The sequence below is a fragment of the Protopterus annectens genome, chromosome 4.part0 (assembly GCF_019279795.1).
Source record: "Protopterus annectens isolate FY-2018-M chromosome 4.part0, PAN1.0, whole genome shotgun sequence".
Taxonomy (NCBI): Eukaryota; Metazoa; Chordata; order Ceratodontiformes; family Protopteridae; genus Protopterus; species Protopterus annectens.
The window spans coordinates 293,169,838-293,194,239 of NC_056733.1; the positions used below are offsets into that span (position 1 = coordinate 293,169,838).

Consider the following 24,402-nt stretch of genomic DNA (forward strand, 5'->3'; position numbering starts at 1 on the left):
ATTGAGGGACCACTCGTGTGGAGAAAGGATAGTGCGACTGAGCTTGTCCGCAAGGATGTTGGACTTTCCCGGAATGTGCGTTGCTACCAGAAAGCGTTTGGTGGAAATTGCCCATTCCCAGACTCTCATGGCCTCTCGACAAAGGGGGTAAGACCTGGTTCCTCCCTGCTTGTTGATATACCAGACTACCGACATGTTGTCTGTCTGAATCGCAATAGTCCCTGAAGGAAGAACGTGGTGAAGTGCTTGCAACGCTAGGAGCACCGCCCTCATTTCCAGGACATTTATATGCAATGACGTCTCTGTGGGATTCCACGTGCCTTGGACAATCTTTCCCGCAGAATGCTCCCACCCGAGGCAAGAAGCGTCCGTGGTCACTGTGGCTCGGGGAAATGCAGCGCAAAAAGGTCTCCCTGCCAGGGGCTCCGGAGGTAGAAGCCACCAAAGAAGGAAGTCCCTGCACGCTCTGCTGACCGCAATCGGAGCGTTTAGAGACGAACAAAGAGGGGACCACTGAACTTGAAGGGTCCATTGAAGAACCCACATGCGTAAACGGGCATGAATGAGAAGCGGGATAGCTGCCGCCATAGAACCTAGGGCCCTCAGGACCGAAGCTGCAGTTGGAGATGGTTGCAGGATCGCTGTCACATGACACTTCAGGCTGGCGATACGGTCTGGGGTGAGGAAGGCTCGCATTGATCTGGTGTCTAGTCTTCCTCCTATGAAATCTATAATTTGAGTGGGATTCAGAAAAGATTTCTCCCAGTTGATCGTGATGCCCAGCCTTGGTGCTAGTTGCAGAAAGTAATCCCTGGCTGAGCACAGAAGATGCCTTGATGATGCCGTCAGGGGCCAGTCGTCCAGGTACGGAAAGACCTGTAATCCCTGGAGCCTCAGGTGGGCCGCTACCACCGCTAGCACCTTGGTAAACACCCTGGGGGCTGAGGTGAGACCAAAGGGGAGGAGCCTGAACTGATAATGACTGGCTCCCAGCCGGAAGCGAAGAAACCTCCTGGATCGTCTGTCCATCCGAATGTGGTAGTACGCATCCTTGAGGTCTATGGAACACATCCAGTCGTTCTCCCTCAAGAGGGGGAGTATAGATTGCAGGGTGACCATCCGGAACTTTTGCTTGGTTACTGACAGGTTCAACTGGGAAAGGTCTAAGATTGGTCTTAAGTCCCCGTCTTCTTTGCCACCAAAAGAACCTGGAGTAAAACCCTAATCCGGTTTGATCTGGGGGGACGCGCTGGATGGCTCTTTTTTCTAGCAGCTGCTCGATTTCGATAGCTGCCACCTCCCTTTGGTCGAGTGGAACATCTGGGAGGCTGCGAGATTTGGGAATCTTGAATAGGGGTATTGAATATCCTCTGGATATAACTCGAAGCACCCAACTGTCTGTTGTTATGGACTCCCAAGAAGTCAGGTGCATCGAAAACCGCCCCCCCGACTGCCTCCAGAGACGGACAGCCGGGCAACCCTTCAGGGCTGCTGCGTGGGTCTCTCAGAAAAGGGTTCTCTGGACCCAAAGTTGCCAGGAGCCCCCCTGCCTCTGGCACGACGACCTCCCCGTCCTCCTCTGCCACGGAAGGACTGGTTATCCGGAGCAGGTTGGGACTGCTGCGACTTCCGGAACCACATCTTCTTCTGTCCCTTTTGGTTCTTAGAGAAGGACCTCTGGGGAGCTGAGAAGCGGACTCCGACGGCAGACAGCGTCTTCCCGTCCTTTTCGCTCTGGACTAATGTCTCGCGAACAGTCTTGCCAAACAAGGCAGAACCATCGAAAGGGGCATTCGCGAAGGTCGCCTTGAAGGGCTCTGCAAAATCACAATGGCGGAGCCGGGCCTGTCGCCTCATGACTAGGCCTGCTCCGCTGGCTCTAGCGGCTCCCTCAGTAGCATGAGACAGTAGCTGCATAGATGTATTGGAAACTGATCTGAGAGTGGCCATTCGGGTGGAGTAAACCTGTTTATCCTCACTCGAGATGGACTCGGGGAGATGCAGCGTATTCTTTAATCAGATCCCGCTGCATCCTAATGACATGTGCCATGTAGTTCAGCGCTCTCAAGGAGAAGGTTGCTGAACTAAAAACTTGCTTCCCAATGCGATCCATCGAACGGGACTCCTTGCCCGGAGGATGCACGGAGGGACTCTCCTGGGCCAATTCCCTCTTCGTGGCTGCAGCCATCATCATGGCATCTACTGGGGGACCCTTACTCCAGTGGGTGCGGTCTGATGGAGGAGAAAGGATGCGGTCCGGGCGCTTAGGGATAGGCTCAATGGTGTCCGGATCCTTCCACGCCCTGATGGAGATAAGATCCACCAGGGGGTCAGCAGGAGGGGACACCCAAGAGGTAGAAGGGCCCGCCTCGAATGCCTCCAAGAACACAGACTCGTCCGAAGAAGCCTTGGGGGCAGACCACCCCCCCTGATCCTTAACATCTCCATGATGTCTCCAAATGAGACGTCCTCAGGGGGTGACCTAGTGGAGCCTTCCCCTTCATCCAAGTCTGTGTCTTCAGTGACGGACTCAGGGGAGTCCATGTGCCTCCTCTTGCACTTACGCTTCTGAGGTACTTCATCGGGGGGGCTGTCCGAGGAGTACTCTTCAGCAGTTGGATGTTCCAAGGGAACCACTTGGGACATCGAGGCGGGCTGTCCCTGGGACCGGCTGGTGGGGGCCTGGCCCAACTGCAATGGAGTGCGGGATGGAGCCGTGGCAGGGACCGGGGGTCCGGATGTCCTCGACAGTGCCCTTTCCACTACGTCGAAAGCCGAGAGGGAGCCAGCTTCACTAAGCCCTGAGAGCCGACCCCCACTCGGATCCGACGTACGGATCGTAGTCGGAGCCGAAACCGTCGAATCCGAGAGACCAGTGTGCTCCGACCTGGACGGAGCCGAAGACACACCAGCTCCCTCGGATCCGAGGCTCGGCCCTCGGCTCTGAGAGGTCGGGTCCGAAGTACCCGAAGCACTCAAGGGATGGGACGGATCCGAGGTGCGCCGACCCATCGGATCCGACCCACCCCCGGATCCAAATCTGCACGGCGCCGACAGCTCCGAACCCGTGGTATGGGTCGGAGAAGGAGCCAAGGGGGCGAAAAAAGGGGTCGAAGCCCCTCCCGGATGGGGGGGGGCTAGGAGCACTCCCATTTGCATTTGGGCCTGGATGAATTTCCTCATCATCCGGTCCATATCAGCTTCGCTCATAGAAAAGGTTGATCTAGAGGAGGCCACCAAAGCGGACCTAGAGAGCCGCCTCGGTGACCTCCTGGAAGGGCTAGCCTCCTCCTCCTCGGGTCCAGGAGAGAACCGAGGGGAGTGGAGCCGAGGAGGAGGAAAACTAGAAGGCACAGGGGAGGCCCGCTTAGATGGAGGAGCCGAACTAGAAGTTTCGGCTCTCCTCTTGTGGTGCTTCTCCCTGTGCCTCTCCTTCTGTCTTTCCTTAGAGGAATCCTTCCCCTCCGGCAACTTTGAGGGAGGTTGAGTCCCAGCCGGAGGGGGAGAACTCACAGCAACAGGTTGCTGAGTGGAAGGGGCAGAGGCCAAAGCGGTATCTGGGGGTAAAAGACCCGCCAGCACCAACTTCGACCTTTGTTCCCTCAAAGCCCGGGGGTTGAACCCTGCACAAATGGTACAACCAGATGACAGGTGTTCAACCCCAAGATTAACTTGACCGAGTGTGGCCATCTGCTGGGGATAGCTTATGGCCACACTCGGTACATTTTGAAAACACAGCCTTATGGGCTTCCGACATAGTAACCCTAAGGCCTAACACACAACACACACAAACAAACTACACAAAACCCGATAAATTTAAACAAAAAGAGAGAGGAAAGCCTAAACACACTCAACACTAACTGAAACAAGAAAGAAATTAAAGATTTTGAAAACTTTTTTAGTCAAAAACTATCTCTTATCTTTCACCAACGCCAGGAGCTCTGGAATTCCGTAGCTACTTGAAAAGCGGCAAACGAAATCTGAGGTCAGTCAGGGCTTGGCAAGGGATTATGGGTAAGAGGGAGGAGCTAGGAGCTCGGAGCCTAAGCTTTTGAATTGCCGGCTCGGATCCGAGGTCGGATCCGATACCCACAGGTTGCAGACGAATGAAGTCTGCCTACTTCAGATCCTTCATTAATTTTCTGATAACCCACTTAATCTAGTAAAGGTTCACTGGATAGCCAGGGCCTATAGTCGTACTGAGTACCAAGACAGGAAATAATTTGTTAAAGGGCATGCACATGTGCACTTGCTCACACATGGCATCTCCAGTTTGGACCGCCACTAATTCACTTGTGACATGTCTTAGGGATGTGGGACAAAAATGGAGCATGCTGTGAAAGCGCATGTAGTCACAAAAAAAGAGATGCAGATTCTGTACACTGAGCACTTTGAGGCAGCAGTGCTAATTGCTACCCTCACACTTTGTAAGCAACACAAAGTTTCTCCTACTGTAAGTTCTTAAAGTTGGAGTCTCCATTATTTCATCTTACATCAGTTCTCTTCTCACACAACTACATATTCAGATCATACCTCTCAACCTCTTAGAGTAAGAAATCTGGACAAAACCATAAATAAAAGTGGTATTGTCTAACTGGGCATTTAAGTGTTGAGGTCTGTGTGTGCAGACGTCACATGTGGGGTACCTGGTTTGTGGCCATACGTGTGGCGTCCCACACATCTACAGCGGCTGGGCTTGGGCTTTTGTATGGGAGCCAACACTCGGCTTGCCAGAGGCAGGAAATCCCACACTTAAGTATACTGCAACATGGAAGATAAGGACATCTATAGTTATGATAAGATTTTAGACAACTATTCTTTTTCATTTGTTTGTTAATAGGTCAACATTTGGTTTAGGCCTCCAGTGATGGTGATGAGGAGCTGCAGCCAAGTACAAAAAAAAAAAAAAAAAACAGGTGGTGGTAGAAGTATGTCTGATGTGTCATCGCATCCAGAGCTAACTCCCCTGTTTCTCATCCCTAATCAGACTACTAATAGAGTACAATATAGCAATAACCCACGCCTGGGTGTGGGTAATGCTAAATTTACCCACGGTTGGCGTGGTTTGGTCCCGAAGCCCGACCAAACAAAGCCAACCGTGTAAATTTAGCATTACCCACACCAGAAGTGGTTATTGCTATTATAATGACATTATTTAAGAAAATAAACTGTTCCTTTTCTTAAATAATGGCATAGTATAATGCCTGTTTACTGCCCTTCCGCAGATGTCTGGCATCCGGCAGTTCTGATGTACTGCGCCTGCGCAGTACATCAGAGCTGAGCAAAAGCAACGGAGAAAGCAAGATCTCCGTTGCTTTTTAGTGTCTCGCTATGTTAAATGAGTTTAACATAGCGAGACAGTTTTAAAATAGTAACGGACATCTCCGTTGCTTATTTTAAAACTGTCTCGCTATGTTAAACTCATTTAACATAGCGACACTAAAAAGCAACGGAGATCTTGCTTTTAACTCTCGCTATGTTAAATGGGTTTAACATGAGACAGCTTTTAAAATAAGCAACGGAGATCTCTGTTGCTTATTTTAAAGTTGTCTCTCTATGTTTAAACCATTTAACATAGCGAACAAGTGTTTAAATCGAGTTATACTAATGGAAAAAAGTCCGGGCGACCGGACCTTTTTCCATTAGTATAACTCGATTTACAACGGGCACGCTGGCCAATCAGCGTGCACGTTTTGGGGGGATCATGGTATAATACTTAATTTTCTATGTACCTCATCAGACACCTGCAGCAGTTGGAGAGACCTCATAGGTTTCTCACTAAGAAAATTCAGGGCCTTCAACACATGACCTACATGGACAGACTAAAGGCCTCGTCACTGTACTCTGTGTCTTATAGGCTGCTGAAAGCGACTTGTGCCTGGCTTACTGAGCAGTCCCTGCCCTAAAAGAAATGCTGCATATCCGCAAGTCAAATGGTTTAAGATTCACTCGCTCTAGAGATGTTAACCTAGTCTGCAGCATTAACAGGACATGCTGGAGTGACAGATAAGTCTCCTAAATATTGCCACTCCTCTGAAACTCCCAATTCACCTAAAACAGAGCTCATCAATGACCCTATTTAAGCGTAAAATAGGCAACTGGATGGGAGACTGTAAATTTACCCCCTGGGTGTCACCTATGTCCCTCTTGGATAAGGGCAGTCGATGCTGATCATAGACTCGCACTGCAAATATAGACCATGCAACTTGGTAATAATGGAACAAGGGTATATAACATGGCTGGGCTTATAAAGGCCCTAGGGCCAATAGCCTAGTAACCTTCTATTAACCTATGAACCTACAAAGGCCCAAAACAGAGACACTTTTTAAATATTGCTCTTACAAACATAGAAAGTCGATAAAATAACAGGTTTTGCATTAGCACAAATTTTCTGAAAAGTATAAAGTCTGAAACTCAAATGTCTGCCATTATTTTCTAATGTCGATCTTTAATGATGTGCCACTAATTTGCCAGAAAAATGGACCAAAAATATGATGCAAAAATCTGGACATTATGTGAAAATCTGTACAGATGAGAGGTAAGATTCAGATACATGCTGTCATTTCATATGTTCAAACATCTCATTTCCCTTCCATAAAAAAAAAAAATCCTACCCATACTATTAAACATTCAGACCTTGATCTGTGGTTTATTTCCCTCTCATTCTTAAGTTGCAGATGTAAACTTTAACTAATCAAACTTGAAAGCTAAGAGTTGCAAAAATTATAAGGCATGCAAACGTATGAATCTTATGATTAAACTTGGAAATGCTATTAAAATATCTGATGGGTGCACTTTTCACAACCAATTTTCTACTAAAATTATTGCCTTTTTTATTTTATTAATATTATTATTTTTGAGACTACACAGAAATCTGCATCTGTTTTCTTAGTAAGAATGTGACAATGCTAAGAAATGTACACAAGTATGTAAAACTTACAACTGTGTGTGTGTGTGTGTGTGTGTGTGTGTGTGTGTGTGTGTGTGTGTGTGTGTGTGTGTGTGTGAAATACAGCATATATATATATATATATATATATATATATATATATATATATATATATATATATACATAACATTTAAAAAATACATGAATAAGACTGAATGAGATGTGATTACTTAATGCAGCTAAATGTGTAAAGTAAAAATTCTAACCCCCTTTTTTCCTGTCATGAAGGGAGCTAGATTACAGCAAAATTTATAAAAGGTTGGTAGCAGAAGCATAAACACTCTTACTGTAAGCCAGGCTAAACCAATTCTCATCTTAACACTTAAAGCATATGCCATTAAACGTATGCCATTCAACTGAAGTATACTGCCTGCTATTTAAATATAGACTGTTAGTCCAGGAAAAAGCTATACTTCTTATAGAGTATCCTGTGCTGTAGCTCTGTTTAATTTTCACATTAACCTACACTGAAACATCCATCAAGGCATGACCCTCCCACTGTGAAGCTGTACTGCATGGTTTCAAGACCCTGCTTTCAGAAACTATTCTGAGAACAGTGTTTGTCCCGGTCCCCCTTCAATAACACACATCACACCAAATGACATTTGACGACCTTTATTAAATTTCCATAACATAGCTTTGATTACCAACTTTATTAATTACAACTATTCATGATATAACTGATACTAGAATACAGCATAACATCCTTGTAATGTTAATCAGGGCAGCGTACCTACTCACCTGGCCCCAGTAAGCAGCGTCCATACTTCTACTCACTTTACTTATGAAGAAGCGTCCCATCTCACTTCATACACCATTCATTGTAAAGTTAAACAGGGCAGTGTACTACTCACCCTGCTCAACAAGCAGGGTCCATACCTCTGCTCGCTTACTTTACTTATGAAGCAGCGTCCCAACTCACTTCATACACCATCCATTGAAATACCTTCCACCAAATAAGCACCATCCTTACCTCAACTTGCTTAGCTATTCAACAAGCTTCCTCCAACTACTCATTTCCTTTCCCCAGATCCTTGAAATGAACATCCAGACATCAAAGGGGGAACAGAAGAGGGCAAGCCTATCCCTCTTCTCCGCCAACCAGCCTGACCAGGCTGTTACCCCTCCCTTCTACCCAAAATTGTTCCCCACTACTTCCCATCAAAGAAGGGTCAAGTCAAACATCATTTGGTGTACCCACCCTCTATAAAGCATCTTAGAGTCCCATCATAAACTCCTTTGCCATGCCATCACTGAAGCACACCCTAAGGAAACTGTGACCCCGCTGTAACATACCCTTTTAGCCCGCTACCTTCAAAGCTGAAATCATGGCTCAGCTTGAACACAGACAAACTATAACCACAACAAACCACAAACTATAACCCCTTGAACTCAAAAACGGTACTCAGTCAAACACTAGTAGCAAGTCTCACATCCAATACCCGGTCAACCGTAGCATATTACCTTAGCCCACCAACTACCCGGTTCTAAATGTGCAACAACTCAGATAATGGTCTAACTCCAAAACTTTAATGTCCTACCTTAGCTGGCAGAAAACCAGCACCCCTTGACCTAGTTCCTGAAACTCGCCTATGCTCAGCAACAAAGTACTGTACATGCCCAGCCATAAACACCCCCAATTCACTCATTACCAAACCATTCTTAACCCTGTTTGTCCTTGGCCTTTCCCCTCAAGAGCTCTCTTTCCTTATGTTACCTATACCACTAGTAGGTAATTAAGACCTGTCCTACCGCTGCCTTATCCTGCAACCAAGTTTCCTTTAAACCTACTAACTCTTCTATTTTTTTTTTGACCCTGTAACAATGCACCCAGTTTTAAAACTACCCCACCAGCCGCCTACCTACCATGCTTCCTAAAACTCTAACAAAATTCACCCAAACCCCAAGTGGAATGATCCTTTTGGTATCCTGTAAAGCCTTAACCTGTTATGTAACATTAACACTACCTACTCAATGGACAAATCTGTCACCCTAAAGACACCACCCGTTAGGAACAAACTCCATCATCCTATCAAACACCTCCTTGGCCCTTCCCCCAATATGGTTCAACAACTGTGAGTAAATGCAATCACCCCAAGGTTCAAAGAAATCAATGGTTGAACTTCACTGGCTTGCAAGAACCATATGGGCTTTAGCCTAATAAGTCCTGTGCTCCTGTAAATGTCGGGACTCTACTCATCCCGTGGGATCCCCACACTCCCCATAAACCATCCCCAACCATTTCCCCCTTGGCCCCCCTGCCTACCTCTTTCTTACTTGCCCCCTATACCAATGCAATAATCCACTCCCACTAATTGAACACAGAGCTCTAAAATATGCCTTAAGAAGGTGAGTACTCAGACCCACTTTGTGCCCCATTCTGGCGGCAAAACATCCGTCCTATCAACATGTTACCTTTCAGATCCCCTTTCCAAGCCACCGCATGATGCCTTCTGCCCTTCAGCAATTTCAGTCTGCCACTTTGTACTCCCCATGTGTAACCTTTTCGCTCACCACTGCTTCCATCAACTACAAATTCCCTGTGTATCGCCACAACTGGTACTCAGCACACCACCATCTACAAAGTAAAGGACAAAATTAAATTCTCTAATATATAAAGAGAAGGCTCTACCTTATACCCACCTATTCCAAATTATAAAAAAAAAAATCTAAAATACATAACGCACCTTCCAAGACATTTTCAAAACAAACTATCCTGTCAACTCAGGAATGAATGTAACACTGCTACACATATCTATGACAAAGCAGCCATAACTGCAGCTAGGTTTCCAATGACCCTATCAACTACCCAATATAAATTTAACCAATCAAGTATGTTAAAACTAAACCCCCACCTGAAGGGACCTGTCAACAACCACAACCATCTGCCTAGTTCTTAACCTTACATCTCCAATTGAGGCACACTAACCAACATATCAGACTTACGGATTAATTGATCTCCTGAATGATGCAGTTGATAGCTGGGAGTCTACTGGTAGTCTCTTGCGTCATGTGGTCTGCCTAATCTCATGCACAATGTTAACCTCCTGTTTCCGTTAATAAAATAATGCATGTATTATTTAACAGCAAGCACTTTTAATTCTAAAGATCATAAACCTTGTACCAGGCTTTAGTTGATAACAGAAAATATACCCAAATCTCTGGCACCAAAAGGCAGCCAGATATAAACTCAAATGCCTGTCTTTGTTTCTGACTACAGTCTTAACTTCACTATAACTTCTGCTTGTTTCTTATAGACTGTTCATACTGTTATGCCATATTCAATGACTCTTAGACAAACCTGTATACATCATATAGTGCTATAACCATCACCTTAGAAAATTGATAGCTGAAAATATTTTGCATTATAATGCACTGTCTGAAGTGTATAAATTCTGATGCTCTTGCATCTGTCAGTACTTTTTAAACTGCAACCTACAGTGATTGACAGCAATATGCCAGAAAACCACAGGTTTATAAATGTCCAAAATTTTCAGGCATAGACCGAACCTGACACAAAATCTCTACAATTAAAAGATATTTGGAGCAGGAGCCCAACCGATGACATGTACATACCCTACTTCCTAACAAAATCCATGTTAACCATTTCTGACATCAGAAAAACCCATGCGCATCCTGCGTTTTCCCCCTTACCTGCAGCCCGCGAAATTCACCATCACCGCAATGAAACATAAGACTAATAGCCCGGGAACCGCTTAAGACAGTAACCGTGGTCACCATCATAAACCAATCCCAACTCAAATGCTGTATATTCTGCAAACCTGTACAGTTGATAGTTAAATGATTATGGGTTTAACCTACCTATTTCAAGTACTTAAACAGACCTTGCACTGCAAATGGCAGAAGTACCCCAATATAACTAAATTATCGGACATGCCTGCTGCCAATTCCTCCCTTGGCAATAACTGCTTAAATTACCTTCCCTTAGTGGGTCCTAATTAATTCAAATAATTTTGTCCCGGTCATACCTCTCCACCAATTATCAACCTGCGGGGACACTTTAATGTCTCATGTTCATTGAGTTATTATTTGTTATTCACGGGCGATGCTCAACCTGTGAAACCTATGCAGTATCTCAACCCTCCCCCAACAAACCACCACTGGGACAAAGCTTCAATCCCACTAAAACATCAAGTGCCCCCCCCAGTCTATTTTAACATAAATATTTAAGTATCTTAAATATATAACTATATTCATCATAAATGTTTAAGTATCTAGCTAGAGTCCACCCACAAGCAACAACAACTCAGAGGCCATGAGGAATGCAAGTCAGAACGAGCACCATGACAAGCAGCACAAATCTTTCCTTTAGCTGCTGCACAACCACCAATGTGACTGCTGATCCCCCTCAACTGCCAGTTACCCAAACAAAGAAGGCATTCACTGCTCCCAATTATTATTCTTACTAGAGGTTGGTAATAGGTTATGCTTTATCCTTCTTGAGAGTATGCCATGCTTTATCCTTCTTGAGAGTATGACATCTGAAAATCAGATGTCTGTCACCAATTCCTTGCACCGACTGACTGGGGAAACAGCATAGCTGGAGAAGAAGAAAATCAAACTCGGACACCAAAGCACACAACTGGGAGAGCCGCCCACATATACCCTGCTATCTCAACATCAGTTCAACAAGCCCGGCGATGCACAAATGAACCCCAGAATCAACTGGCAACCAACGAGCACACAGACAAGCTGTGGTAACCAACGAGAACCCAGATAAAGCTGGGGTGTACTCCCGCCCGACACAAAAAAGGGAGAGAGAAAAAATAAATAAATAAACCTCTATTTCTCAACTGAACGCACCAATGAAAGTGTAAATTTGCACAAATGCATACCTGTTGGGAAGCCCAATCCTCTCCAAGGCAACCCTGATCCTAACCACCATCCATTTGTTGACGGCTGTAAGACCTAGACGGTCACCTGTAAAACACTGAAGCCTGAACCGGCCACAATGCCCCATGCAGAAGGGAGAGCGGAAACTAGAAACAAAAGAAGGGTGTGCTTGCATGTGTGTGGGCACGTGTGTAAATCACTAACAGCATTTTGCATTAACGCTTGCTTTCAGGCAATGTTCTTTTAAGTAAATTTTTCTCCTGCATTACCATTTCACTGTGAGGGCTAAAATGGAGGATTAACACTGCTATTGACTTCTACCGTGATGTACTTTTTTTTTTTTTTTTTACCGACATAGATAACAACCCACAAGGCATTTTCTGAAGTTGTCCTCTCACTCTCCTACTCTAGGAAAATTAGATTTTGTTAACTAATATCTTCCTACATGAATCTTAGTTCCACAACATGAAAAGTACTTGCCCTTCACCCGGACAATGTGCAGTGGCTGCAGGCATCCAATGCGGGAACCTGAAGGAATTGGAACGCCATAAACGCTCTCCTCAAAATAAGGCATGCCACTTCTGAAATGCAGCTGAAAACCACCACCTAATGACTTCCGTTTAAAAGCCAACCAGACACAACTTGACTGGCCAACCATGCTCAGCGTAGAAAAGCCTGTTTGCCTGTTCAGTGAGTCCCCACTTGCCAAAAGACCGCGAAACAGCACCAACCGTCACCCGCGACTCCAGTGAGCCCAATACAGCCACAGCAGTCTTGAAAACCCACAAAACACTACCACCAACGAGCCAAAAACACCATTCGCAATAAAATGAAAGAAATCAAATTGCCAACCCCAAGGCATTTTTTTTTAAATGCACAAACTAAAGACACAGGAAACCCCCACCCATCCCATGACTGGACTGAAAGCAAGTTATCATAACCACCAACCTCCGCAATTGAGCCTCACTCACCTCTTCATACCCCACCATTCCAAGGCCTACCAGTCCACTAATACCTTCAGCTCATCACGGACGAGAGCCTGCTGTAGCATGTTCACGTCAAAATGTGATTGCTTAACCCAACTACACTAGACTAAACCTCTAAAGCCCCTCAACATCATCTCATTTCCTCCCAACCATTCCTGCCTTCACTCAACCCTTTCACCTCCCCAACCCACTTAACTCCCCCTAATATTAACCTAACCCCCATGAAGATGTCCCGGGACAACTTAGTTTGTTGCCAAACTTCATTTGTGGTGGTCTGTATATGTTTCACAGAATGTATTTCCCCCTGCAGAAAAAAATTGCTTCTGTTTTGATTGTTGTATTTTGCACTTTTAGACAATAGCAAACTAAATCTAATAATTTTCTCAGTCAGATTTTAGTTAGGGCATATTTGTTTGGCTAGTGTGTTCTTGTAAGCTCTCTTTCCATTGTAAACCTTCACCTTAATGTTCTTGCTTGCAGCATTGCACCTTTTCTGCATATCTTAGCAAATATTTGCATTTATTACATTTGAAAAGCTTATAGATGGTTACTTCTTACAGATTATTAGACTTTTTATTAGAACTGCAACAGTAACTGAATCCTACAAGCTTGATCTGAAGAACAGCAATTATACAATAAAGCTGAAGAGGGTTACAGAACTGAAAGATATTATAGCCTCTCCTACAAGTTGATTTTTTTGTGTGTGTGTGTGTGTGTGTGTGTGTGTGTGTGTGTGTGTGTGTGTGTGTGTGTGCGCGTGCAGAAGTATAGCTGGCTCATCTAGTGCCCCATGTTGTTTCTTGATATGGTGGTCCTCACAACTTAAGGAGCAAAAGAAAAAACAAAGAAAGAAAGAAAAAGAAGTTGTCTATTTCGACCATTTGACATATGCTGACTGCGCCCCCTAACACCTTGCACCAACAGCGGCTCCCCTCTTCTTCCCACCTTGTGTACATGTGTGTGTGTGTGTGTGTGTGTGTGTGTGTGTGTGTGTGTGTGTGTGTGTGTGTTCGTGTGTGAATGCATTAGTTACTGTGATAATCTAGGACTGTATGACACAGAATTCACAGTGAAGTGTGTGAAGGGCTTGGGAAATCCACAACTCTGTTCTATCATTGATCAGTGTGGTGATTATTTGGGTGTGGGTGATATGGGTGTATAGCCTAGGGTAACAGTGCGCATTTTTAAATGTTCCTTATGCTAAACTTAAGGTGTACATGTAAATGTGTGTGTGTGTGTGTGTGTGTGTGTGTGTGTGTGTGTGTGTGTGTGTGTGTGTGTGTGTGTGTGTGTGTGTCAGTGTCTACAGTGCCACTGAATCATGACAGGCTCATACAGACATTTTTTTAATGACAGAGATATGGGAGCAGACTGTCAGGCCTTTCTCCTAACTGATCCTTGCTAGCAACCCCAGTGCATTCTCAAATCAAGGTCACAAGCATCACAGATGGATATGTTCCTCTGTTCCAATGGGCCAACAAACTTCACTTACTTATTATACACTGATTTACATATGTATATATATATATTTTATTTTTGTCTGGCAGTTAGCACAGAGGATTGGGCGGCCACGGTGGTGCAGCGGTTAGCATTGCCACCTCACAGCAAGAGGTTCTCCGGTTCGATTCTCGGCTGGGGTGCCTTCTGTGCAGAGTCTGCATGTCCTCCCTGTGGTCACGTGGGTTTCCTCCAGGTGCTCCGGTTTCCTCACACATCCCAAAGACATGCTGTAGGTGGATTGGACACTCTAAATTGGCCCTAGGTGTGAGTGTGTGCATGTGTGTGCCTTCTGTGGAAGGTTGGGCGCCGGGCTGGCAACTCGACACTGTAAAACTCCACTGCCAATCATGAGCGGATAGTTTTCTGCTGTGGCGACCCCAAACCGGGAAAAAGCCAGAAGAAGAAGTTAGCACAGAGGATTATAGCTTTTAGCTGTTAATGAGCAACTTCTGGTAGCCCAGCATTTGATTTCCCCTGTCTCTGTTTGACTACTGTATAACTCTGAGTAAGTTACTTAACCAAATAGTTCTCTTTGTCGGACTCTGTAAAAGATTCAGTGTAGATCAGTGTGTGACGACCGTGCCCTGGCCCAGCAATCAATGAGCCTCAATCCTCACCACTAACACCAGGGAGGTTGTCTCCTAGAAGAGAGGAAAGGATAACTAATACACACAGTAAAGTACAATTTCCCTTAAGTGCACACAGAGATCACAGTCAGTCTGGGGCTGGTTGCTCCCTTGCTCACCAGGTCCTCAATAAGACTCCCCACTGGCACAGCTATAGGGTCCAGGTCTCAGCCTAACTGGGCAAGCTAAAACCTCCAGTACCCTCTCTGTCCAACCAGTGCTTCGTGTCCCTGCCAAGTAGCTGACACAACACACACACATTTTGAGATAAGTATTTATACAACCTCACAGACACTTCTGGGAAAGGCTGACACAGATTCTCCAACTGTGCTCCTTTACCCAGACTATACGGTAGTAATTACTGCCACCACCCAGTTAATAATATCAGCTACTAAAGGCCCTTAAAAGGGTGTCCAGTTATTACTGTGCAATATTAATATCCAATGGTAGTATGACTAACAGTCAAGGCTTTATTTATTTATTCATCTATTTATTTATTTATTTCCAGTTTGATTACCGGGGAAGTCCACGGGGTCAACATGGCCCATTTTCAGTGGAGGCCCGGGGAGAAAAGCTGAATGCATTAAAAAGAACAATTTACATACAGGATTTAAAGAAATACAACCTAGGTCTGAGAATGCATTTGCAGTTTACAAATATTATAACAAGCGGTACCTTTAGTACCAGAAACAATTATGTAGAGCTCTATATTTACAATATTTATAAGTTTTGTTGAGCAAAAATAGCTGTAGGAGTAGGAGAGGTAAGGAGTGGAATAAGCAGCAGGAGAGTGCAGGGAGATTTGATAGAGATGAAAGTGCATGTCTGAGGGAGGTATACAGGGATTATGCGCCAGTAGTGGGAGACTCTTAAGGCTTGAATTGATCGATACTTAAGTGAGAAGGGGTTATGTGCTGAATGGGGGATACTCTTAAGGCTTAAGGTAATCAGAGCTTAAGTAGGGAGTAGACAGGGGCATTTTCATTTAGTAGACAGGTGTATGAAAAGCTGGGCTTTGAAATTTTCATAGTTTTGGGTGCTTCTTAGTGATTGAGGAAGAGAATTCCATTTTTTGCCTAGAGCATAGGAGAGGAGCAGTTGGCCAGCGGGATGTTTGGGTTTATGGATAGCTATTAAGTTCTGATGTTTAGATCTAAGGGTTCTGTTGGGTACATAGGGGGGAGGATAGTATTTAGAGCAGGGCATTTTGTAGGCTGAAATATGAGTGTATGAGCTGTAAAAAGTTGTACGTAATCTAGGTGGTTTGGAAGTTCTAGCCAGTTCAGGGTTTGTAGGGTGAGGCAGTGGAGAGTGGAATTTTTGGATTTGGAGGCAAATTTAGACATTTTATTGTAGCAGCCTTCTAGTTTGGAGGTAATGGAGGAGGACAGGTTCTTTAGGAGTGGAGCACCACATAGTAAGGAAGGAAGGAGAAAAGTAGAGGCTAGAGCTTGTCTAGTGGAGCTGGAGAAAACTATCACTAACACCAGGGAGGTTGTCTCCTAGAAGAGGAAAGGATAACTAATACACACAGTAAAGTACAATTTCCCTAAAGTGCACACAGAGATAACAGTCAGTCTGGGGCTGGTTGCTCCCTTGCTCACCAGGTCCGCAATAAGACTCCCCACTGGCACAGCTATAGGGTCCAGGTCTCAGCCTAACTGGGCAAGCTAAAACCTCCAGTACACTCTCTGTCCAACCAGTGCTTCATGTCCCTGCCAAGTAGCTGACACAACACACACACACTTCGAGATAAGTATTTATACAACTTCACAGACACCCCTGGGAAAGACTGACACAGATTCTCCAACTCTGCCCCTTTACCCAGACTATACCGTAGTAATTACTGCCACCACCCAGTTAATAATATCAGCTACTAAAAGACCCTTAAAAGGGTGTCCAATTATCACTGTGCAATATTAATACCCAATGGTAGTATGACTAACAGTCAAGGCTTACTTTAGAGTGGCCTATTAAAATAACCTCTATAAATATGCAATGTGCACTAGAGCTTATCTCTACATAAATCAGCCACAGGTAGAAGGTTTTAAAAATATTTAATAATAAATAATTAAAACACAAGACAAAACTACTACATCACAGAGATATCTAAGAGTTCAGAGATCACTCAGAAACTTAAAATAATACAGCAGGACAGGTCTGATTTCAAAGAAAAATACCTAATTAATCTTTACTAGCTTTAACTATTCCTACAAGAAATCACAGTGCTAAAACTTACATGTGAGCACAAGGCAGATTGCTGATAAGCAGGATGTCCAAAGTCAAAATGCCTTTAGTCTCTTGTGAGAAATAGTATTTAAAACATTACTAACAAACATGTCTCTAAGGCCCTCCTAAATTACATCATTTTTGACACTTAGGTTTTCCCAGTATTCATATTGCATCATCTTAACACCTGGTCTGAGTTCTCAGGCCACAAACTGCATTATTTAGCCATCTAACACCTGCTCAGAACTTACAACAATACAAGGCATTTCACATGTATATTCTAACAGAAACTAGAGCAATAAAGCACCTTCCACATCTAAATTCTGGTCATAAACTTTAGCCTTAAAACAATGGGCATGAAACCTTCATCCAAACACACTGGAACAGACTTACAAAACATTAAAGAGATTCATAAGATCCTTTCAACTTAAAAAGACACATTTGAAATACTTGGCTTGGTTTTCCTTACGGCAGATGGCAATGTTGCAACAATCTTGAAGTTCACATTTTACAGTGTTTTTTTACATTTAAAAAACAAGCCTGTATTTTACATTTATTTACAAATGCCAGAATTATATATCAAAGTCTGTTTGACTAGGCTGGCAGCCTTCGCCCATCTCTCTCCAATCGTCACACAGTAGTCTACTTTGGTCGACAAATATACACAAGTAAATAAATCAGTAAATAAATAAATGTGTTTGTTGTTGACAAATATTTACTTGGACAACAATGCAGATCTAGGAGCTGTAGATCCAGCCACTGCTGGTGTTGTGGAACAAGAGACCGTACTGCTGGTGGCTGCTACAATTACTATCAAGTGTTAGTATTTACTCTAAGACTGGCACTTTGCTAAACCCACAGTTCCTGCACTTTTTATAAATTGTTTTCAGTTATAAATTGGTTGCCACACATGCTGAAAAACATCTAACTAAAACTTCATTTGCATCAACTAGGATGCAGACAGCAAAATTACTTCCATAACTCTCACTACTCACTTAAAATGAATTGGGGATCAAGTGACAAGAAAAAGTGTACTTATTGATCAATGGTATGACATAGAAAAAAATCCTTTCGTGGGCAGCCACGGTGGTGCAGCGGTTAGCGTTGCCGCCTCACAGTAAGAGGTTCTCTGGTTCAATCCTTGGCTGGGGCGCCTTCTGTGCGGATTCTGCATGTCCTCCCTGCGGTCACGTGGGTTTCCTCCGGGTGCTCCGGTTTCTTCCCAAAGACATACTGTAGGTGGATTGGACACTCTAAATTGACCCTAGGGGTGTGTGTGCATGTGTGTGTCTTCAGTGGAAGGGTGGGTGCTGGGCTTGCAACTCAAAAACCTACTGCCAATCATGAGCGGAGAGGTGATCTGCTGTGGCGACCCCTAATCGGGAAAAGCCAAAAGAAGAAGAAGGTATATATACTACAGCCAGGCATACTCTTTGCACCCTGCCAAGCATTTTTCAGTTTTTCTACACTCTGCTTCTATGAAAAGTTGTGCCTCATACCAGTTCTGCCTAGTCTAATGCCTGAAGCACATAGATGCTCATAATATGTTAACAGGTAAGTTTATTCATTATACAGATTATAACCAGACAGAGATACAAAGCAGACTGCTGACAGATATGAGTAGTATATTTATTGAAGGTAGAGGGGCAACATTAGAAGAAACGTATTCTTTTTATGCGAGGTGGGTTGGCTAATATGCTCCTTTTCCTGATGTATGAAGCTAATAGGAGCTGTCCTCAGCGGAAAAGACCAGACTATACAAATACAAACAAAAGGCTTACCAGTTAAATGTATGGCGCTGGCCACGAGGGCGAGGAGGAGAATGCAAATGCTTCCGTCATTGATGGGCGTTTTCCACATCCCAACCATTGTCATCCCCAGAGTATTAGCAGCTGGCACGGCACCGCTAAGAGCTGCTGCTGGAAGTGGAATGGCTCTGTGCCAGTCTCACGCGAATGCTATTGCTCCGCTCATTCAGCTGTTGCATGCGGTGGGCCTTCTGCAGTGGTGCTCGTGGTTGGCGTCAGTGGGTGCTGAGCGCTAGTGCACTGAGCCCTGTTGTGAACTTGTACAGTTAACGACGTGCAGAAACCGTTTGGCTAAGGTGAACGCCTGTTCCAGCTGTGTGGTTTTGTAACGCAGGAAAGAAAATGCATCTGGCGACTGTCCTGTTACTGTACTACACTTGGACGCTGTAACATGAGACCATAAATAGTACTTGACTGAAAAACGTCTTCTGATTAATAATCAACCAGACTGAGTGCAAGTCCATTGTCAGACATTTATTTTTGTACGAGTTAAACAGTTTTGAGTCCATATGTGATATATTAAGGAAACAGTCCAATGTTGTTTAGGCAGGCCAGTTTTATTCTACAAGCCTCATGCTTCGTAATTCGAAAGTTGGCATAGGTTTCTGCTGATGCAAAAGTAAAGGGATACCTTGTTGATATAAACTACAAGCAATCAGATCAAGTAAATAAATGCATTTAAATGACATTACTTGGTTGGTTATAGTTGTGCATATAATCTCAGCAGGGTACAGTGATATCTAGCAAAATGCAATAAATACGTGCTTATATTTGAGACCTCGTATGACAGATGACAAAGAAACATTGTAATCATTATAGTTGTATATACTCTGTCAAATATGTAATGCAGACCGTTGAGACGGTAAAACTAAATGAGCAATATTATTGGTAACTCTTTGGTTTTGTGATTTAATAGTAGTCTACCCTGGTAGCACATGCACAAATAACAACGACACGAGAAATTTCACAAACGAAATAAATCACCACCGAGGCACCCCTACAAACCGCACTGGTACTGATTTGCACTGCCACGCAGGAATCGAGGGTTTTAACCTCTCCGATTTGTATTCTCTGCAGTGGTTCCGTTAGGAGTTGTAAATCGAGAAAAAGTAAAGCAACTAGCCACCATGGGCTGTTGCAAAAAACATCGGAGAAATTATGGCATGAATTTAAAGTAGAAAAGACCAAATTTCTGTGCACGTCAAATTCTCTGGAACATGATACAATCGTGCTTGATTTTTGTGCTCTGTATTTATCTCAGTTAATTACACTGTTAAATCTTGAAGTCCAGCTTTGCACAACCTTGTCTTTTAGTAGATATTTTATGATGTAGTTTTTCTACTCGTGACTCCACTGAAAAAAATGGACTCTGCACTTCGCAATTCCTCTCAACAAATGGAAATAAACATGTCAGGAACGTGTCGCTTGATAGAGACATATCAATTACTTGTAAGAAATAATGATAAACTCGAGTTAATATTCAGCAGTAGAAAAGTACTGAATTCAGGCTAATAGATTCAAAAACTTTTAACAAATCACAGCTTTACAAGTTGCTCAATAACTACAGAAGAAATGCACATATGATAATAATGTAAGCATTAAATAAGCTACAAATTACTACAGCACTCAACTTTCCTCACTGTCTAGAGGAAAACAGTTTCTAGTACTTAACAAATAAGCACCTATCCAGGCATGTCTAAGGGTCAGCCCCCGGTGTTTTCTCCTGTCTACCTGATGAATCTGGGCATCTTGGGGCAATGCAGTAATTGCCTCATGTACACAGACAACCCTCTACCACCCAACACTACAACCTGTGAGAGATGCACTTATATAGCCAAACTGGAAGCAAAGCTCTCTTCACCCAAGACTGGACTAGACAGTCAAGAGGAGAAGGTAAACACTTGCACCACACCACACTCAGCACATAGTCCCTCAAAACCTACACCACCAAAACACACACATAGAAACATAAAACACACACCTACATTCGCGGAGGCTCTCAGTAAAAACCTGCCCAAGTAACAGGGACCTCCAAAGCAGAAACACAAGCATCCTCCACCCCCCAACACAACCCAAATGACACATAGCCCACAAACTCAGTGTGCCACTCAACCACAGCCCATAAGGCATAACAACGTACCCAACACTCTAGTCATAGGTGACTCTATAGTCAGGCACACTGATGTTCCACTCACCAGGCTAAACAAGGAGAAAGTTACTGTCAGCTGCCTGTCGGGTGCCAGGATCCGCCACATAACGCATGCACTCAGGTCACTCCACAACAAGTACAAATATGACTCTGTCATTGTCCATGTTGGAGTGAATGACCTGAGACGTACCTCCTTGGACTACATGAAAAGGGACATGGAGGAGCTGTCCGATCTTGTAGCCCAGGCAGGTATGACCCTAGCCCTGAGTCCTGCCATCACTCAGAATGATACCATAGTACAAGGACAAAATGATTGACTTCAACAATTGGCTAAGCTTCTGGTGTCATTCTAAGGGGATCCAGTATCTGTCTACCTGGGATGACATGATCGACAAGCCACAATGCTTTGCCAGAGATGGCCTGCACCTGTCGCCCCTGGGATTCCGGATACTGGCTAAGGCTCTAGCCACCCCTATAGTGCCTTTTTTAGGCAAGGTTCAAATGACAAATTCACCACCCTAACAGGTACAGGCAAGAAGAATCTGAGCGTATTGCTACTCAATGCTAGAAGTCTAAACCTCAAAATGCACTCTCTCGAGGCACTCCTTAAAATGGAGAACTTCGACATCTGTGCAGTGACAGAGACCTGGTTCAAGGCTCCAGAGAGTACCCCTGCATTACCAGGCTATAATTCATACCACACCATTCGGCCACCTAACCTGGACCAAACACTAAAGGCAGAGGCGTGTCCATATTCATTAAGGATATCCACACCTCCAGGCTAGTTGATCAGCATAATGCATCCGAGATTATCCAAGTGCAACTAACCCTGGGCAAGACCGTAATCCAAATTGTAGCTTGCTACAGATCCCCCACCATGCCCCAGGATTCCCACTCCTCATTTCTTAATACACTGGAAAATATTAGGGTACAACCTAACACCCTAATAATGGGCGATTTCAACTACCCTACCATTAACTGGGAAAACTACTCATGTACCAACTCTTGTGCTCAACGTTTTCTGGAATTCATAAATTCCAATGCCATGGATCAACTTATCCACACCCCCACCAGGGGCAGCAATATTCTAGACCTGGTTATTACCAACATGTGCAACCGGTGCTCCACACCAGAGGTCAATTCCTCGTTGGTCAGATCTGACCATAAGTTAATCACCCTAGACATCCACATTCCCCCCCTCCCACCCCCCCATTAGGGAAACCACAGTAAAAAATTTCTCCAAAGCCAACTTCACACTTCTTAAGACAGAAGTGGCAAACTTCATGACACCCATGCTGACGGACAATAGAGGTATGACTGCTGAATCCTACACAAATGCACTTTATAAGCACTTACATGAGTGCATGGATTGTGCAATCCCTAACAGAACCAAGATGTTATCCTCCAAAAAAAGGAAGCCAATCTGGTGGTCCCCTGCCATAAACAAACTCTACAACAGAAGAAAGAAACTGTTGCAAAAAAGAGTAAAATCCCATGATTGGAGAAACTCCATGGTCAGCTTCAATAAGAAGCTGAGATCCCTCATAAAATCCTCCAAAGCTAGTTATGAAAACAAAATCGCCACTGACTCTAAAGACAACCACAAAGCATTCTATAGCTATGTCAAGAATCTCAATGGCAACACTCAGATCTGCTCTGAGTTACAGCACAATGGCACTAAATATACAGAACCAACAGATATTGCCAACATCCTGGCAGATAGGTTCAGTGCTAACTTTACCCCTCTGTCATCCCCTAAAGGGCCCATCTCTATATCAGAAGAATGCAAAGTTCCTGTAATCACGGCTGCACAGGTAAAAAACACACTATCCAAAGCCAAGAACACAGCATCCATGGGACCTAACGACATCCCAGGCTGTGTTCTACATGAACTACAAAACGAACTGGCACCCCACCTAAGTACCATGTTCAATCATAGCCTCACCTCAGGCTATGTGCCCACTGAATGGCGCACAGCGACAGTTATCCCACTCCACAAAGGGGGAGCCACCACAGACCCCGGAAACTACCTCCCCATTAGCCTAACGAGCCTGGTCTGCAAGGCTATGGAGTGTATCATCATGGAACTTATAAACAATGACACTGGTAATCTCCAAACTCAGGACCCCATCCAGTTCGGGTTTGTAAAAGGCAGATCATGTCTCCTAAACCTGATAGACTTCTTTGAAGCAGTCACCAAAGCCGTAGATGAGGGTAAGGTGGTTCACACAGCCTATCTAGATCTCGCCAAGGCTTTTGACACCATCCCCCACTCTGGAATTATAGATAAACTCACTAAACTAGGTATAAATCCCTATGTCACAAGATGGGTTGCCAACTGGCTCACTGACAGAACCCACACTGTGAAAGTAGCAGACTCCAAATCCAGCTTCAGACCAGTGACAAGTGGAGTACCACAGGGTTCAGTCCTGGGTCCTCTCCTGTTTGGTATCTACTTCTCTGAAGTACAGGTCAACACAGAAGGTCTTTGGCTAACGAAGTTCGCAGATGACTGCAAACTAGGAGCCATAATCAAAACTCCAAAAGATGTGGACATCCTACAAAAAGGCCTTGCTGAGACAAATGCCTGGTGTCAAAGCCATGGCCTCAAGCTCAATGCCAAAAAGTGCATTGTCATTCCTTTTGGTAAAAACTCAGCCCCCATGAACTACCACATAGGTGGTAGTCTACTTAACACCGAAAGTGTGATAAGAGACCTTGGGACACAGGTGGACAGTAGTCTCTCCTTTGATAATCACATCGCCACAGTAGTCAGGAAATCCTTCTATGTGGCACACCTCATCACAAAAGGTTTCTCATCCAGGAAAAAAGAGGTCATTGTTCCCCTCTACTCGTCACTCATTAGACCCATTATAGAGTACAATGCCCCTTTTGGTATGTACCTTCCAAGACATCTACAACAACTGGAAAGGCCACAGAAATACTTCACAAAGAGGAATACCGGCCTGAAAGAGATGCCCTATGCAGACCGTCTCAAAAAACTGCAGCTTTACTCCGTTGCATATTGCCTACTCAGAGGCGATCTCTGCCTAACACACAAAGCTATGTCAAACCCAGAGCTTTTAGACATGCTCCACTTAAAGAAATCCCAATCCCTACGAGCTACACGCTCTAGGGACCTAAACCTCATCACCACAATAAACAGAACATGCTGGAGGGATAGATTTCTGTCCCAGAGACTTCCCATACTCTGGAACAAACTACCTATCTATATCAAACAAAGCTCCTCATTAGCACCGTTCAAGAAAAATCTTGATGATTGGATGGGAGATAGGAAATT

The 24,402-nt window shown here is 44.3% G+C and overlaps 1 protein-coding gene across 1 annotated transcript in view; it reads right to left on the reverse strand.

Annotated features, from left to right (window-relative positions):
* The window catches only part of SUSD2 (sushi domain containing 2), a 1,008,194-nt gene extending 988,769 nt beyond the window's left edge, over nucleotides 1–19,425 (reverse strand). The window contains exon 1 of the mRNA XM_044068275.1: nucleotides 18,926–19,425. Within this exon, the coding sequence (XP_043924210.1) occupies nucleotides 18,926–19,019 (94 nt within the window). The 5' untranslated portion in view covers nucleotides 19,020–19,425. The remainder of the gene's footprint in view (nucleotides 1–18,925) is intronic.
* Between the last annotated feature and the right edge of the window lie 4,977 nt (nucleotides 19,426–24,402).